General features: G+C 39.6%; 1 protein-coding gene across 1 annotated transcript in view; it reads left to right on the top strand.

Moving 5' to 3' along the window:
* The window catches only part of LOC150081532 (midasin), a 1,449,634-nt gene that overhangs the window by 475,457 nt on the left and 958,085 nt on the right, over window positions 1–16,092 (top strand). The window contains exons 32-33 of the mRNA XM_090380238.1: window positions 1,489–1,619; window positions 15,846–16,049. Coding sequence (XP_090236364.1) covers window positions 1,489–1,619; window positions 15,846–16,049 — 335 coding nt within the window. The remainder of the gene's footprint in view (window positions 1–1,488; window positions 1,620–15,845; window positions 16,050–16,092) is intronic.

The raw sequence follows: 16,092 nt of genomic DNA, 5'->3' as shown, positions 1-16,092 counted from the left end.
TTTGTTAGATACCTTTTAATTTTTAATTGTGTTAAATTGGTTTTTAATTATTTATTTTTTACTCTAATGTAAGTTTTCAATTTTTTCGTTTTAATTTCTGGAGAGTATCATACGGAAGTGTTCTACGTACTATATTGAGGTAAATTCCTCTTATTATTTTACAAATACCAAATCACACATACATAACTATACATCCAGGTTTTTTTGTGAGGGGGGGGGGCGACTAGTAAGTGCCCATGCATCTGCTGACATAAAATGTTACATTTGCTAATGGGGTTAATAGGGTAGTTTGTTTTATTTAATATTGTTGTATACACTACTTGGCCACTTTATTAAAACCATGGAGGTTTGGGCTGTATGCACAAATCTATAATATGTAAATCAAAGTGTTCATATGCTCAGGAAAGTGCTCTACAATCGTGTGTGACCAGACTATTTTTCAAAGGTGTATGTTTGTTGGTGCATGCTTAGTAGTTGTTACAGCAGAAAGGATGACCACATTTGTTGGAATTTGTAGACCAGTTTAGTTGCAGGATTTATAATTTTCAGTACCAGTGAAAGAGTGCGCATGTGGAGGAAGCTACTTTCATTAAAACAGTCCTGTTGTGTTCTGACAATACAGTGTGCAACCTTGGAATCTCTGATCCCACTGGAGTGACACTGTAAATGCCAGAGCTTCTGAATATTCTTGCAAATCAGGTATGTTCAGCAATGTTCCATATTTACCATATGGGTAGAGATGCATTACAAAATGACCATGCAACCATTCACCATTTGAAATTTGTGAAAGAGTAGATTGAAGAACACGAGAAAGACTCCAGGTAGGAAAGTGCTTTAAAGCGATGGTCCAAAGAGGTATGATTGCTGTTGCTACAGCAAAGAAGATGGCTGCACATGTCAAACGTTCATAGGCTAGAAGGATGAATGGATACAGGACTGGGGGCAAGTCTTTTAGGCAGGAATGTAATTTAAAATGACAAAACCATCCCATTTTGAAGTGTATGTGTTCGTGAAAGAGCAGTTTTAGTAACACACAGAAGACTACCGTGGCCAGCCTAACCCAGCCCCCTAATATCGATCCCATTGAGCGTCTGTGGGATGAATGGAAAAGGGTATTTATCAGCACATTGCTCTGCCCACATCATTCCATAAACTACAGTTTTGATACATGAATGATCCTGTATTCGTGTCACTTTTCAACACCTTGTTGACTTCCTGGCAGTGAGTTGAACCAACAGAGGTTTAACGTGCTGTTAATTTATGGTCTTAATAAAGTGGCCAAGCAGTATGGGAATTGTGTATTAAAATTTGTCTGAAGCACTAGTCAGGACAACCAGTTATTTACATTATTTCTTGTGGAATAGTTGGCCCCAATACAACATTTAGTAAATCTGCACTTACCTTAAATGTGGATTAAGGAATGCTGTCTTGGTAACAATTATATTTGTACTAAATATTCTGATGTATATTTTATGAAACTTATTTCAGGTGTACAGTGAGCATTCGTGACATCTTATCATGGGCTGAGTTTATTAACGTTACTGCAGTATCCAGACTTGAAGTTGGAGAAGCATATATTCATGGTGCCTGTTTAGTTTTCTTAGACAGCTTGGGATCAGGTAAGATATCTTACGCGGGTGTAATCTGCATATAAGCCATGCATACATGAGAGAGACAAAACTGAACCATTTTCTAGAGCAGAGTACCTTTTCAGATCTATACTTCAGCATAGAAAATAAAATCGCACAGAGCATAATTTATTTTCAAGATGAAGGGTAGGCTGCATGTGGATGTTAAACACTAAGTGCACCTGCAATATACAAGGGCTGTTCGATAAAGAATGATCATAATTTTTCATGAACAATCATGCTCCTTGCTATTTATAGCTGAGCTGTGAAATTTAGGAGAAAACCAAGCTGCATCACATTAGCAGCTGCATGTGGTGACCTTGGCAGTTGGTCAAGTTTATGCCTGGTTCAGGTTCACCTACATAACAATGGATGTAATATACGAGAAACAGTATGCTGCTGCTCTCAAATTCTGTTTATGTTTCAAGAAAACATCAGGTGAAGCATATGAAATGTTAAAAGAGGCTTAAGGTGAATCTGCACTTTTGTATAGCACAGCTCATGGGTGGTTTAGGATATTTAAAGATGGATGTGATTCAATCACAAAAATTGACACTACTGGAGCTCCAACCTCTGTTTTCACTACAGAAACCATAAAAGCTGCTTCTGAAATTGTTAGAGAGATCACCATGTAACTGTAAGACAACTGGCAAAGATGTTGAAAATATTGGTAGGAAGCACGCACGGTAGTCTCCATTACCATTTGTTTATGACAAGCTTGTGCCCACTGGGTTCTAAGATTGCTCATACTGTCATTTTGCACTTAGACAGCATTAATGTCAAGCGTGTTCCTTGTCTGCCTTTACAGCCCTCCTTGTGATTGATTTTTTAATTCCACAGTTAAAGAATGGGCATCAGGGAAAATGTTTCCAGTCATCAGAAGTTGTAAAGTCATTGTAGGCTATTCTCAAACAGTTGTCAAAAATGGCTTCTGCCATGTTTTTGAAGAATGGTAGAAACATTGGAGTAAGCATATTTTATCAAATGGGGAAAAGGACCATCAAAATATGGATGATTAGTAAAGGTATGTTGTGAAGAAAAAAATTATGATCATTCTTTATTGAACAGTCCGTGAAAATTAATTGTAATTTTAATGATTTATTGAAATAATGTTATCTGATGGCTAAATCTGAATTATAGAAAATTTCATGTTTTTTCATTTGTAATATTAATCATTAGCTATTTTCCTTTTGTATGCATAATTTTAGTTAATTTTTATAAATTGTATATCAGCAGTTGTTAGTAACAATTTCTCTATATATTAGTCTTTTTACTATGTCTTTAGAAAGTTGTATTAAAGTATATGTTAATGTGCGCAAGTCAGCTCCAACATGTAAAAGCATTACTCTCACATCTTCGCTTGAAGGCATCTTCAAATCTATGGCTAATCCTTGTAAAAATATGTGTTGCTACTATATGTGAAGGTTGTCTTAAAATGTTTTGTGCAGTCAGCATTTTTTTTTTTTTTTTTGTCCTCGCCTTTTTCCCATTATATACAGGGTGTTTCAGATAAACGTTTCAGAACTTCTAAGAGGGGTAGGGTACATCCTGGCAACTCAAAATCATATAGCAATGTGGGGTCGGAAATGCTTTCCTGAAGTGGTGTACACAGAAGCACCATAAAAAGAAAAGAGACCGTAAGTGAGAAATCGTTTTAATAATACATGAAAAGAAGCAAAAGGTACATGGATTAAAGTAAGTGTTCGAAGGTTCTTCCACGGGCTACAGTGCACGCCTCACATCTCCGACGAATGGACATCCGAACATTCTGGAATACTCCAGGCGAATTTCGAATTTCTTCGGCAGCTACTGCGATTCTTGCAACCAGCTCCTCAGCATTGTCAACAGGGGTGTCATAAACTAGCGATTTCATATGACCCCAGAAATAAAAATCAAGACATGATAGGTCGGGTGACCGATCAGGCCAACGCACGGGACCACCACGTCCGATCCACTGTTGACCAAATGTGACATCCAGGTAGTTACGAACATCTCCGCTATAATGGGCAGGGGCTCCATCGTGTTGGAACCACATTGTCTGTTGCGTCGATGCAGAAATCTGTTCATCTCTCAAAAGTTGTGGCAATACTTGCTGCAGAAAGATCAAGTAGATAGGTCCGGTTAGACGACACGGTAACAGGTAAGGTCCAATGAGGTGATCTCCCATAATACCGGCCCATACATTGACCGAAAATCGAATCTGTGCTGCACGACGTCGTATTGCATGCGGGTTCTCGACCGCCCAGATATGGTCGTTATGCGTGTTGAAAATTCCTTCCCTTGTGAAGGATGCCTCATCGGAAAACAACACTTCAGCAGGAAAAAGGGGATTTGTAGCACATTTTCCAAGGTACCACTGTGCGAAAGCAATATGAGGTGCATAATCCTCCGGTTGCTGTGTCTGGACACGCTGCACGTGAAACGGATGCATGTCTTGTTCTCGGAGAATCCTCCAGACGCTGCAATGGGAAACCCCGACTGCGTTTGCTAGACTTCGTGTACTCGTTCTTGGATTCCCCTGTACATGCTGCAGCACATTCTGTTCGACGGCTGGAGTCCGTGCTGTTCTTACACTGTCCCTGTCAGGTCTTTCAAATGAACCTCTCTCAGCTAACCTCTGGTGCAGTCTTGCAAAGAAATTATGACTGGGAATACGCCTCGTCGGATATCGTTCCGCGTACAAACGCTGTGCGGCTGGCCCACTACAATTTGCAGCCCCGTACGCCAAATGCATATCGGCTAACTCTGCGTTCATGTAATCATCCATCCTACTAACTTGGCGTTCTTGTTCAAGAAATTCGAAATTCGCCTGGAGTATTCCAGAATGTTCGGATGTCCGTGCGTCGGAGATGTGAGGCGTGCATTGTAGCCTGTGGAAGAAACTTCAAACACTTACTTTAATCCATGTACCTTTTGCTTCTTTTCATGTATTATTAAAACGATTTCTCACTTACGGTCTCTTTTCTTTATGGTGTTTCTGTGTACAACACCGCTTCAGGAAAGCATTTCCGATCCCACATTGCTATATGATTTCGAGTTGTCAGGATGTACCCTACCCCTCTTAGAAGTTCTGAAACGTTTAACTGAAACACCCTGTATATGAGGTCAGCGTTTTTACTGTTTTGACATGAAATTTTTAAGGCCATAATGCCATTCCTGATGCCAACCCTCACCCTTTTTCCTGGCTGGGGATATGCGGTGGTCATTCCCTGACCTTCCGCATCCTCTGTATTTTGTGGTCACAGGCTCGAACCCCAGTCTAATCAGGAAGTGTGCACTACGCACTGCTGCTCCTGGCCACCTGGCTACGGAGGTGCCTTATGTGATCAGCATTAAACCAAGTTTAATCCATGTAATAAATCTGTTTCCCCTCAGCTCAATATTGCTTAATTGCTTTGGAAGTGGTTAAACAATACTGAGGTGAGGGGAAACCACATTTATGCACCACGCGCGCGCACACACACACACACACACACACATATGATTTTCCTGTGTGGGGGTCCCTTGTAGTATGAATTTATATATACATTTGGAAGGTTGCTTCTGATAATGTGTCCATTTCTATATGAATTTTCTGAAACTATTGAAGTGCTGCCATTTTGGCCTAGAAGAGATGCACTATTTCTTCATAGAGTGCTCAGACAATAATATCAGTAATGACAAGTGTGACAGTACTGCCATTATGTGATGAGCAAAAGCTTCATTTTTACTGACTTTTTGCTTAGTAAGTGTGTGAGAAGTTATACTTCAGATATATTTGATAAGTTAAGATACTTTATATGTGCCGTATTTTCCAGATACACTTCATTTTGTAGTGTGTCTGACATATGGAAAATGCAGCGCTTGTAAAGTCATTCCTGGAATTTTTTAGGCATACCCTGTATACCAGATTTTAAAAAAAAAAAAAAACCCTCTATAATAAAATTGAAGTTTTAAATATACTAATAATGATAAATAATTCATGGTATTCAAATTAGTTCATGATAAAATGCTAAAACTGGATGTGAAGTGCAAATTAAGGATTAATTCCCAAAACCTGATGGAATCTTGGGGTACTAGGAAACAGAAGTAACAAAGTGTACCTATAAAGTTAGAACTGCACTCTTCTTGCTTTCTTATTTGCCAATTCATTAATAATATCTGAAAATTCTAAACCTTCACACAATTCCTTTTCTATAGCTAACAGTCCTAGATCATTAAACCTTTCTTGAGTCATTGACGTTTTTATAAGTTTCAGTTTCGAAAAACTCCTTTCACCTGATGCTACACTAACTAGTAATGTCAGAAAAACTCTCAAAGCTATAAACAGATTGTGAAATGATGACATAAAGTTATTTTTTGTAATATATGTCAAGTTTTTTAATGGGTCTGGAATTGTAGCAAATGAAGGCAGAGGGGGAAAAAAAAAATTGGGAAATAAATTATAAAATCAGTCCTTGAATTTAAGATAAAAGGTGCAAAGAAAGAAAGGAGTCTGGGTGCGAGGTTAGCCTGTGCGGAAATTGCTCCTTAAAGCTCTTCAAACAGAGAAGTTTTTCCTGATTTATTTTCTGCTTTATTAGTTTAAATTGTCATATTAACTTATTTTCTAGAGTAGCTTTATATTCCTAGTTACGATACTTAGTTTAAAGTTTAACTTAGACAGAGATTTTGTAGATATTACTTAGTATCGGTAACGGTATCAAATCCACGTGTCACAAACCAAATTTTTTTTTAACCAAATTTAGTCGATTTATTAACCAACTGTTATATCAAATTATCTTCTATAAGTATATTATAGACCTAGTCAGGATCCTTAGTTTATTCTAAATTGAGATAGCGAGATTTGGAAGCTAATCAATACTTACGAGTCCGTAGAAATACCGTTCGTGAATTCCCGCCATTTTTACACGATAGCATAAGCTTAGTGTCGTATAGTGCATAATATAATATTGTCAATTAATCAGTAAATCTATTAATCTTGATAAACTTTATTGTCAATTAAATTGTACTTTTAACTCTATATATATATATATATATATATATACCGACTTAATCGTAACAAATAATTAATACATAACTATAGTGGAACACGTGATACGGAAGTTGTATAAAGGGAACTCGTAGAAAACACTAGATACCGAAAAAAATATATATATAACATAACTGTTTTGGGATATAACTTAAGGATTTAATTTTTGTTTTGAATTTTATTGAATTAAATCGGAATCATGACTCTGACCAGAGCAGCAAAGCAAAAGGCTCAAGCTAATGGGAGTGCTGTGGTTCAGGGGAGAACTGAGGGGGGGCAGTTGCCCTCTGAATCACAGTATTAAAATGCACTGTTTGCTTGATGTTTGCGGAGCAGTCAGGTACGGGACATGATATTGCCAAGGGGGATGTCTATGTGTGTGTGCACGATGTAAGGAGTGCAAGGAAATCAGGCGACAACTCAGCGTTGTTATGGGCCTTTATGAGAGCTTGAAGGACAGGGTGGATGCCCTTGAAGGAAATAAATTGAGGGGCCCATCAAGCTCTCAGCTGCCCACATCAACGCCAGAGCTTGCACTTGGTCATCAGGCAACACAGAAGCAGCCCCCTAGGCAGAATGCGCTGGTCCCACAGGAACTAGTAGTTGTTGGTGACTCTATTGTCAGGGAAACGGGGAACATACTTTGTAAAAAGGATAGGTGGAATAGGACCAGGGTATGTCTGCCAGGGGCAAAGGTTGATGACGTTGTAGAGCGGATATCATCTTTTAAGGGCACAAAAGGTGATATAGTTGTACACGTTGGCACTAATGATATTAAGAGTAGGAGACCGGCGGAATTACTTAGCAAGTACAGGTCACTGTTGAAAAAAAGCCGTGAATTAGGGTTGAACTTGAAAGTGTCTGCAATTCTGCCCAGACACGATAGGAGGGAGTATATGATGAGAGCCTTGTCGATCAATTCGGCCCTGGAGGGATTGTGCAAGGCTCAAAGGGTAGAATTTTTTTCAGCCTGGACTGTACTTGTTAACAGGAGAGATTGCTTCTACAGGGATGGGATACACTTAAATAGAAAGGGTGCAAGAATTTTTGCTGATGCTGTCGAGGCAGTGTTAGGTGGGTCGGAAAACTGCTAGTTGGGGGGGATACAAGGACTAATAGATTAACAGTAGCCAGTGGCAGAGGTGGAAGTGATTCTTGCACTGCTTCTATTGAAATGAGCAGAAGTCTGAAATACAAGATGCAGGATATTTCAGAGACTGCTGGTAGTCATTGCGGTACAAGTAAACACAGGGGTTGTGTTAGGGTAGCTAAGAATAGAAACAGGTGCATGTATACCTGCGTGTACACCAATGCTAGGAGTTTGGTAAATAAATTTGATGAATTTGAGGTATTGCTCAAAACATCAAAGGCAGATATTGTTGGGATATCAGAGACGTGGTGTCACACAGATATAAGTAATGCGGAACTGGAATTTGGGGAATACAATGTGTATAGAAAGGATAGACAGGACAGGAGGGGAGGAGGGGTTATGCTATTAATTAAGAAACACATAAAGTCCAAGGAAGTGAAGCCAGTCGACATCGATGGACAGGGCAGTGTCGAGTCAGTTTGGTGTGACATAAGCATAGGGAAATCAAAATTGAGAGTAGGAGTGTGCTATAGGCCTAATGACTCTGATGAGTATAATAAGATATTGTACAGGGAAATAGTGGGCCAGTAAATCAGAGAGTCTTATAATGGGGGACTTTAATTTCCCAGATATTGACTGGAATTTGTGGGTTGGTCACTCGCACACTAGCAAGGCTTTTGTGGATTTATTAGATGATTGTTTTCTACATCAGCATGTTCGTGAGGCAACAAGAGGGAGCAATAATCTTGATCTGATTATCAGTAGTGATTCTTCATGCATTAAGAACCTGCAGATAAATGAACCACTAGGTGGCAGTGATCACAGTGTGTTGAAGTGGGATTTACTCAAGGAGGTAACTACCATCAGAGGTAAAGGGAAGGGTTTTTGTTTTCGTAAAGGCGACTATGATGGTCTGAGACAGTATTTAAATTCTATACAGTGGGACCAACTGATGATGTTACCAACAGCAAACTCAAAATGGGAAGCATTCAAGGAACTAATCTTGGAGGCTACCAGGCTTTACATACCAACTAAGAAATATTGTTCAAGGTTTAGGCCTAAATGGTTGTCAGATGAACTAATGAGACATGTGGCAGAGAAGAAAAATGCATGGGATACATACAAATTAATGGGTGACATGGAAGCCTATGATAGATATAAGTTGGTCTGTAACCAAGTCACAAAGGAGATTAGGCAGGCAAACGCAGACTATGAAAAATCCTTGGCAAAGGATGCAAAGAAAAACAGAAAAGAGTTCTTTACATACTTGAACTCGAAAAGGAAAGGGATGAATCAGATTGGTCCACTGGATATTGATGGTTCAACAGTTGAGGATCCTGCTCAGGTGGCTAACAATCTAAACGAGTATTTTGCATCTACATTCACGCATGAGGAGTTATTCAGGAAGGAGAATGATGTAGGTAAAGTAACCATTGGCAGTGAGCTGGATGATTTTGTAATAACTGAGAGGAAAGTGGAGGAGAGATTGTTGAGGATAAACATAAAAAAGGCACCTGGGGTGGATGGGATCTATCCAGTTATATTAAAGGAGGCAGCAAAGGAAGTATGCAAACCCCTAGCCATAATTATGAGAGCTTCTTTGGACTCAGGGGAGGTACCCATAGACTGGAGATGTGCAAATGTAACCCCAATTCACAAAGGAGGATCAAAGGCTGACACAAGTATTATAGACCTGTTAGTTTAACTTCTGTTCCAGGTAAATTAATGGAGGCACTGGTTAAAGAAGCACTGCAGGATCATCTAGACAAGAATTCAGTTATAGCTCAGACGCAGCATGGTTTTGTTAAGGGCAGGTCTTGCCTGACCAATTTGATTGGATACTATGATGTAGTCACAAAAGAACTGGATGCAGGGAATAACTTTGATATTATATATTTGGATCTTAGAAAGGCTTTTGATACTGTTGCACATGGAAGACTGCTGCACAAATTGGAGCAGTGTGGCATTGGAGGCAAATTGCTGCTATGGATAAGGGGATGGTTGAGTGGCAGAAGACAGAGAGTGGTAATCAATGGACACTGCTCAACGTGGACTAATGTTATTAGTGGAGTTCCTCAAGGTTCAGTGTTGGGTCCGTTGTTGTTTTCGGTGTTTATGAATGATATTGATGATGGGATATCAAGTTTAATGTCCAAGTTTGCAGATGATACAAAGGTTGGCAGGGTCGTTAAGGACAATACTGACGCTATGCTGCTGCAACAGGATCTGGAAAGGTTGAACAGATGGGCTGAGAGGTGGCAAATGAGGTTTAACATCGACAAATGTAAAGTGCTGCATATGGGAAACAGTAACCCCAGAGCAACGTATCAACTCTGCGGTACTACACTGACAGTGGTGGAGAATGAAAAGGACCTGGGGGTAATTGTGCAGGCAGATATGAAGTTCTCTGAGCAGTGCAGACGAGCTGCAAGAGTAGCTCATGGTGTCTTGTCAATGATATATAGGAATTTTTCTAGCAGGGATAAGGAGGTGATTATTCCCTTGTATAAGGCAATGGTAAGGCCACATCTTGAGTACTGTATACAGGTCTGGAGGCCTCATTTCAAGAAGGATGTAGAGCTGCTGGAACGGGTACAGAGAAGGGCAACAAGATTAGTAAATGGAACAAAGGGTTGCTCTTACGAAGAAAGGCTTAAGTTTTGCAAATTACAGAGTTTGGAGACTAGGCACCGGCGAGGTGATCTGATAGAGGTGTATAAGGCTTTGAATGGTTTGAGCATTCTCAATGCCAATGGGATTCTTCATCTTTCTCAGAATAATCACCTCAGAGGGCATAAATTCAAATTGAGGAAGGACGGATGTCGGATAGATGTGAGGAAATTTGCCTTTGGCCAGCGGGTGGTTGGTTGGTGGAACCGACTTCCATCACTTGTTGTTGAAGTTGATAGCCTAAACAAATTTAAAGCTCAACTGGACAGGTATTTCGAACGAACGGAGGGGTGAAATGGGAGTGGGGTTTTTTTTTTTTTTTTTTTGGCTGATGCTGAATAAGCTTGCTTTCTTGCATCATATGCCTCTGCTAATGCTAAAGAAGTGTATTTAAAGCTTTTGTATCAAAAAAAGTTTTAAATGAAGCTGATAACAGATTAAAATGAGAAGGATTGTAAAAGAATTTCAAATTAATTAGTGATTGTGATAGGAGTTATGAAAGCTAGCGAAAAAAAATGTCTGAAGAAAGCTTGTATTATGAAAAGAAAATGGAGAAGAGGAAAAGACAGTGGATTTACTAACTATTTCACAAAAAAAGTTAGATTTGCAGTGAATTGATTTATTTGTTGTTTAATTTTTATATATCTAACTAAACTGTTTTGTGTTGTCATATTAATTAACAAAGCATTGCGTAATACTTTTAGAGCAATAGCCTCAGGTTACATAGAAGTTAACTAATGTATAAGTTAGTGCTAGGACGTCATTTAAGTATATCTCATATTGTGAATACCTTCATGATTTATCATGATATTGGTCTACCTCCAATAACTAATGCTTCACTAATGGAGAAGACTACTGTTGCATGTTCTTGGCAGATACTATCACCCAGACGATGCCATTTCTCAACTACATATTAGTTGGCTATGTATAGACATGATGCCCTAGAACTAATTTATACGTTAGTTAACTTCTGTGTAACCTGAGGCTATTGCCCTAAATGTAATATGTAATCTTAATTACTTTTTTTTTTTTTTATGTGAACCCCAAACACGAGAGGTATTAGAACCTATAGTACTTAGTACCGTGCTTGGGTTGGAGGTTGAGAAGACGAAAGAAGATATTTGTTGACATTGGACTTGAACTTCTGTAGATTGTAATTTTCAGGAAATACATCTGAAGGAAGGTTGTTCCGGAAAACGGCAGTTGAATGAATAAATGAGGAAGGTGAAAAGTTGGTTCTGTGGGTTTGAAGTTGGACAGTAAATGGATGTTGGCTGTTGGCGGCACGTGTTCGGACTGTTTTGAAAGAGAGATCGGGAATTATAGAAGCCAATTCAGAAGAACAGTGCCCATGGAAGTATCTGTAGAAGTGACATGCAGCAGAAACAGTTCGTCTATGAGAAAGCGAATGGAGAGACTCTGTTAGAGATGAATCATTAATTAACCTAACTGCCCTCTTCTGAATGGAATCAAGAAGCCTGAGAGAGGTTTTGGGGGCACCACCCCAGATGTGGGAACAATATTCCATAGCAGGGCGGATTTGCGATTTATACAGAGTGAGCAGCTGTTTGGAAGAAAAGTAATGCCGAGAGCGAAAGAGAAAACCAAGTTTTTTAGATGCAGAGGAAGCAATATTTGTAATGTGCTTGTGACAAGAGAGATTAGAAGTCAAGGTAATCCCCAAAAGAGATCATTTTTCCTAGAAATCTGAGTGTCACTAAAGATAAGCATAGGAGCAGAAGAATCCTTTTTGCGAGATATAAGACAAACTGAGTTTTAGAAGTGTTGAAATCAACTAAGTTATCTTTGCCCCACGGGAGAATTACCTGAAGATCGGCATTTAAGGAATTGGTAGCAGATTTTCAAGAAGTTGAAGCTGATTGAGCAGGACAAGGTTTCTCAAAATGTAAAGCGGAATGCAATGTGCTATCATCGGCAAAACTATGGATAGGATTTCCGGTCAATGGAAGAAGGTCATTAATATTCAAGAGGAAAAGAGAGGGGGAAAGAACTGAACCTTGGGACACACCGGCATTAGTGGAGAAGTTAGAAGACAGAGAGCCATCTACCATCACCCTCAGTGAGCGATCAGAAAGAAAACTGGATAACCAATTACTAAAAACAGTTGGCAAACAGTTGGAGCTTTCTTAGCATCAAGATTCATCAAAATCCTTCTGAAATCCTTTTAACGGAAGACCACAGGAGGCATTGAATGGAGCGTGTTGGGAATGGTGGGAGGTGTTTTACCAAGATCATTAATACATGAGCTGGAAGAAAAATGGGATGCTAGCAGGTCAGCTTTATCCTTGGCTGAAGTGACAACAGAACCATCTGGTTTGGACAGAGGTGGGAGCAGAGATGGGCAAAAGTTGCGGCTAGCTTTGGCAAGAGACCAGAATGCTCGGCTACCATTAGGGCAAGACGCCAGTTTTCTACTCTTAGCCTGTTCAACCTCTAGTTTGGACTGATTAATAACTGCTTTGCAATTGTTGCGAGCTTTGGTGTAGACAGAAAATGAAACTGAAGAATTAGAAACAAGTCAATTACGATATGAAACATTCTTCTCTTGAACAGCCTTAGCACATTTATTGGAAAACCAAGGTTTAGATAAAGGACGAGATTTTAAAGTGGAGTGTGGGATAAAGGATTCCATTCCTGCCAGAATAATTTCACTGACACGATCTGAGCAAACGTTGACAGAAGTTTTGAAACAGTAATCCGACCAAGGAAAAGAAGAAAAGAAATCTTGCAGGTCATCCCATTTTGCATTCTTGTAAGGCCAAACAACAGGAGGTTGGGAATAGCCATGAGGTAAAGGTTCCATTGGAGAAGAGACATTCACCAAGTTGTGATCTGAAGTGCCTAATGGACCTCTCACTTTGACTGTGTACTTAGAAGGGTTGTTTGTGAGAAAAAGATCAAGCGTATTGGCTGTATGATTAGGATTGTCCGGTATTCTCGTAGCTAAATGAACAATCTGTGCTAGGTCATTAGTAATTGCAAAAGCCTCAGCATCTCGACTTGCTGGGTCGGTGTGACTAGAAAACGGAAGCCCGCTGGAGTTGTGAACATTAAAATCACCAAGGAAAATGGCCTCACTGTTAGGAAAGTTGGACTGGAGAAAGTCAAGTTGCAAAGAGAGGAAGTCAAAGAGCTCCAAGTGATTAGTGGAGTTGGGAGAACGGTAGAGACAACAGATGAATTTGACACAATGAGGTAGAGTGATTTTAAACCAGAGAAGATCAAAGAGAGGAGATTCCAAATTGCCAAGTCTCTGACAGGGAATGTCAGAACGGACATATGCACAAGTACCACCTTTGAGACGAAAGGAATCATACAGCGAATAATTTGGGCATCTGAGATGAGCAGTAGTTGAATCAACCGATAACTGAGATTCTGTCAGAAAAAGTACATGGGGTTTGGCAGACTGCAAGTGGAAATGGACATCGTTGAGATTAGAATTGAGACCACGTAAATTTGTGAAATGAATTAGGAAGTGCTTGGGAGGTTTAGATCTTTTTGCAGATAAGCTTGCTCAATTAGTTTGACAATTCATGGTGTATTCAATAGTAAGAAAAAGTGGGTGGGACATGCTGTGTGAAGTAATGAAATTTTTGGATATGGCGTACACGTGGTAAGAATATACCCAGATCCTCGACATAACGTGGCCTCGACAATGCTCCCCGCATACACACTACTCGGACTCCCTCCAGTCACTATCTGGCAGAGTAGATGTAGCAAGATTATACACTAGCTGATCCGGAAGCCTCCTAGAGAGTTACTAGTTGGTTCGGTCTGGTGTACTAACTAGCGGCCGGCCTGTGAACACCGTTTTAGAGCTGTACCCTTGAAATGTAAGGAATATTGTATCTTGCCACGATGTTCATCATAACCTCCAAAGTCATCAATCATACTGCATGATGGAAGTGATAGGGAAGGGTTGACCGGAACTTAACTCTAGAGACTAAACATGGGTTCCACCACTTCAAGCCTCCATAAAGCAAAGTGGTGGTATTTCACCGGTTGATGAGAGTCATCTACCACCTAGGACTGCCTGGTAACATAGAGGGGTGGCGTTCCTCCATGTGGTGTGGGCGCCACATCTCGACCCCTGCTTATGTTGGTTCACACCTGGGTTGTCACCCACCATGTACTTGTGCATGGAGGTTATACCCAGGATTACTAACAGTCCCACCATCGTAAAGGTGCAAGCAGAGGATTTGGCTGTCACAGACCGTCTGGACTTCGCTGAAATTGGGTCCACTTGATTTGAGTGTCACCCAAATATCAGTTCCATCAGCGTTTTAGACTCCCAGATGGCAAGTACAGCTTGTCTGGCATATCTGAGAGATTGTCTGTGACAACCTTAAGGACCAATTACTTGTATGCCATCAGGTATCTCTCATATTATGAGGTTATACTTTGCAACTGGGTTATCATCATTGCGCTGTCAAGGTGGTGGTGGTATCTGCCACTAATAAGTAACTGTAGTCTACTCCATTTGTGAAATGTTACTTATTCGATGTAGTGCAATATCATGGTAACTAGTTGTGAAGGTATTCACAATATGAGATATATTTAAATGACGCCATTTCTCAACTATTTTGTAGTTGGCTACATATCAACATGATACTCTAGCACTGACTTATTCGTTAGTTGACAAGACATTAAAATTTGCCCTACTCTATCCACACAAAATTCAACATTTCCATGGATTGTTGTCCTTTTTGTCATGGTGTTCATCTTTTCAGTGCAAAGCTGAGAAATACCAGGCAAACACACCAAACCTTGTTGACTGCCACCAGGAGAAAGAGATGGACACTGTTCCATTTGCTACTGGAAATTTCTCTTAATATTTAGCATATATCACTAGAATTCTACACAGATATACTTAAAATGTTTTTTTATTTTTTTTTTTTCAACTAAATCTTTTATTTCGTTTCCTATAGCACCATGTTATATCTTATTGCCATCATCTTGTCTTACAATAATCCTTTTAACAAGAGCAATGATAAGGCTGATTTTCCAACTCCAAGGTATCCAGGAGTTGGAAAACCAGTCTTGTTACTGCTCTTGTGCACGTGCACGCACGCGCGCGCGCACACACACACACACACACACACACACACACACACACACGCGCGCGCGCACACACACACACACACACACACACACACACACACACACACACACACACACACACACACACACACACACACAACCAATCAATATGAAAAACACCAGTAAGTAAATATTAATATAAAGTGATATATATTTATGATGTCTCAGGTTGAAACCTTTTTTTTGTAGTAATATTGGATGCTAATAGTTATCGATATTGGAAGAGAGTTTTTTTTCAGATGTTGAATTATTTTCATCTCTCTGTTTAAAATTATTTTTTATTTGCCACTCAGTATAATTTTAAAAATTGATACTTTTTTTGTAGGTGCGGTAGACCTCGGAGGACAAAATGAACTACATCGAATTAGAGACATGAGTCTTAAATTTCTAATAAAACAAGAGGAACATATAACTGGAGAACCTCTGAATCTAGAAAAGTCTGGACTTTCTTTTAGCAACTGCTATCAATATTTAGAAGAAATTTCTGATGAAAACTTTTATGGAATTAGACCATTCTTCATACAGTGTGGTAAGAATTGTCCTGTTCCACCCACCCACCCAGTTTTCATATT

The sequence above is a fragment of the Mastigoproctus giganteus genome, chromosome 8 (assembly GCF_048544385.1).
Source record: "Mastigoproctus giganteus isolate SK-2022 chromosome 8, ASM4854438v1, whole genome shotgun sequence".
Classification (NCBI taxonomy): Eukaryota; Metazoa; Arthropoda; class Arachnida; order Uropygi; family Thelyphonidae; genus Mastigoproctus; species Mastigoproctus giganteus.
Note: the sequence above shows the minus strand (reverse complement) of the source record. Positions and strands in the feature narration are given on the sequence as shown.